The sequence below is a fragment of the Austrofundulus limnaeus genome, unplaced genomic scaffold, assembly GCF_001266775.1.
Source record: "Austrofundulus limnaeus strain Quisiro unplaced genomic scaffold, Austrofundulus_limnaeus-1.0 Scaffold60, whole genome shotgun sequence".
NCBI lineage: Eukaryota > Metazoa > Chordata > Actinopteri > Cyprinodontiformes > Rivulidae > Austrofundulus > Austrofundulus limnaeus.
In genome coordinates this window covers 859,007-861,709 of record NW_013952462.1, presented here as the reverse complement: position 1 = coordinate 861,709, position 2,703 = coordinate 859,007, and the positions used below count along the sequence as shown (strand labels likewise).

General features: G+C 38.3%; 1 protein-coding gene across 4 annotated transcripts in view; it reads right to left on the bottom strand.

Annotated features, from left to right (window-relative positions):
• plxna1b (plexin A1b) overlaps positions 1 to 2,703 on the bottom strand; it is a 199,413-nt gene that overhangs the window by 88,416 nt on the left and 108,294 nt on the right. For all 4 annotated transcript variants that reach the window (XM_014009644.1, XM_014009646.1, XM_014009645.1 and 1 more), the window contains exon 6: positions 251 to 374. In XM_014009644.1, coding sequence (XP_013865098.1) covers positions 251 to 374 — 124 coding nt within the window. The remainder of the gene's footprint in view (positions 1 to 250; positions 375 to 2,703) is intronic.

Sequence of the window (2,703 nt, the reverse complement as noted above, 5' to 3'; positions counted from 1 at the left end):
TATATATATTATTCCTATCAGTTTAAGCAACAGCAGCTTCTGGTCACATGTCTGCAGACCAGTAGCATAATGGTTAGCATGCTGTAACTACAACCAGGACAAAGTGTGCTCCACTAGAAGCCAGTATTTGCATTTTTATAAAATATTTCAAGTTTTATCTCTTCCAAAACCCCCCTTTTCATTTTGTTTTTATCTAAAAAGCTCAAACAGTGAAAGTACAACAATAATAAAAAGGTATAAGAATGCTTACCTGGACTTCAGACATGGTGACAGATATATTTCTGGGCTGAACAGTCAGCTCCACACACTGTCTCTGGTCGGATGCAAACCTCTGAGGCTCTCCGGCTCTTTCACAGRGGTCCTTACGAGAACATCTGGGGAACAGCAATGGGATGAGAAGAAAAGGGGAGAAACACGGTGAATGATAAAGAAACAATGCAGACAAAAGAACAAAAGAGAGTCCAGATTTCAGAGTAGAAGAAAGGGGAAGAGGAAACAGGAAACCATTAAGCTAATTTTACAATAACATTAAGATGATAAACTTGCACAGCCATGAGCATCACGCAGAAATGAGAGCAATAATAAAAGACAAATAGGCTAATAGCTTCTCACAGCCATTACTGTAGGACTTTACATCACTACCTTATTGGCCTTGACATCTGTGTAAGAACTCTTAGCAACATGAACATCCAGTCCCCCTCCCGTCATCTTTACACTTTACAGCCCCCTCTGAATCAAACTTCGCTGGAGATATACAGGCAATCTTCAAAATATCTCTGCACCGATAAAATGATGCAGTTCACAACAGCCGCCTTTCGACCCCCTCCTCTCCCTCCCTCCCACCCTATTCCAAACCAAATGATCGAACTAAAAAAGCAGCATATGGCCCGATTTTGTGGCAGTTTTACTATTAGCTATTCATAATGCATTTGCTTCACCTTCGCGCTAACAACAACTGGTCCCGGCGGTGTGAGGAAAGTGCTGATGTGGCGCTCTGCGAGGCCTTAACAACATGGCAGAGGCAGAAAAAAATGCTAACTGCCTTCTCCGTACAGCAGCTCTCCCATTCCCTCATTTAGTTAGCCTTCACTCACGCTCAGGTGGAAAGCGCCATCGCCAACCACTCCCTGGAGAATTACTGACACATGAAAAGGCAGTAGCAGGAAAGCATAAAGGTACGTACACGCTTTCTCATTATGAAGCTCTTTCCCTTTTACTGCTCCTGTAAGGTGAGACTTTGTAACAGTGTGAATGAAGTTGGCTCTTTTGTATAAAAACACCTGTGTGTGTGTTTTGTCTATTTTCCTTTTAATTCCATTGCTAATTGAAAGTGCCACAACTCCTAGTAAGACTTGGCTAAAACTCCCAATTTTTGTAAGCCTTTGTTCCAAAGTAAAAAGATTTACCTGCTAATTTTGCTTTTATATCAATAAYAGCCCTGCACAAATTTCATAATATTAGGCAACAAATGACCAAACGCATTAAATAAAAAGCTCAGATCGTTTGAAGTGGGATTTTATGGAACAAAGTCAAGCAGTTATGAACAAATATCTTACTTGCTGTAGACAACTCTTTGAATGACCTCAGTTTGAGGAAAGAAAGAAAACTCAATTCAGGCTGAATTGGGAAAAAAATAAACAGCTACTTRAAGAATACCAAACAGGATTGTTGTTGTTTTAAAACTATTTCATTCTCAATAAAAATGAAAGCTGTTCATAAAAAAAATACTTTACACTTTACTGGGAGTGCCCCAGGCTGAAACAGAAGTGCTACAGCTAGACGCTACTGTTTAAACCTGCAAATAACCACACGATTATGCGTAAATAATCATATAATGGAAAACAGACAGCAGTGGAAAGGTGTCTAAAACAAAATCTGTGTGAACTGTTTTAAAAGTTTTGAGGTTTAGGACAGCTGCAATCCAGCTTGGTCTTGGCCAGAATCAGACTAYCCATTAGCCACTTAACTATTAGTCAAGTTCAAAGTAAACTTTCTCCAAACAGAGGGAATTCAAAAAGCARCTACAACAGGAAAGTTATTAGATTCATAACATGCCCACAAAACCATTTTTTCTGTACTATTAAAAAAAAGGAAAAACATTCAAGGTTACTAAATGCCAAGATGGATGGTTGTCAGTTTAAGTTATTCATAATTGTATATAGGATATGTGTTTCCTGAAATGGAGTGTGTGCCTTGAGGAAAAGCAGGTTAGTAAAATGTGCTGCAAGTTTAATTAATGCGTAAGGAGTTGGTGTAATTCCAAATGCTCAAGGCTTCCTAGACATGTTTCACCATCCTGACAGCTTTAAATAACATGTAACTAGTCTCACTCTCCTGGGTGTGCACACAAGATAGCACATGGAAAGTGCACATTAACTGTCCATCAGGACACTTCTAAATTAAAAGTTCAAAATAGTAAAKATAGCGTGATCATAAAAGTCTGATCTTGAACTGAGATATACAACCTTACACGGCATGCAAAAACTAACAGCAGAACTTGAAGTGGAAAAGTACTGCTGTGATAAACTGCATTCACACATGAAAATAAATATCAGCAAGAGAAAACAAAGGTGTCATTGAGGTTACTAAACTTTGGTGTTATGTGTGTTTTAACAAAAGATTTAGCCAGATGACACATTTACAAGGTCTTATTCTTTTAGAAGCATCTTCTAAAAGTTGTAACGATTTGTAAAAAAAATAAAA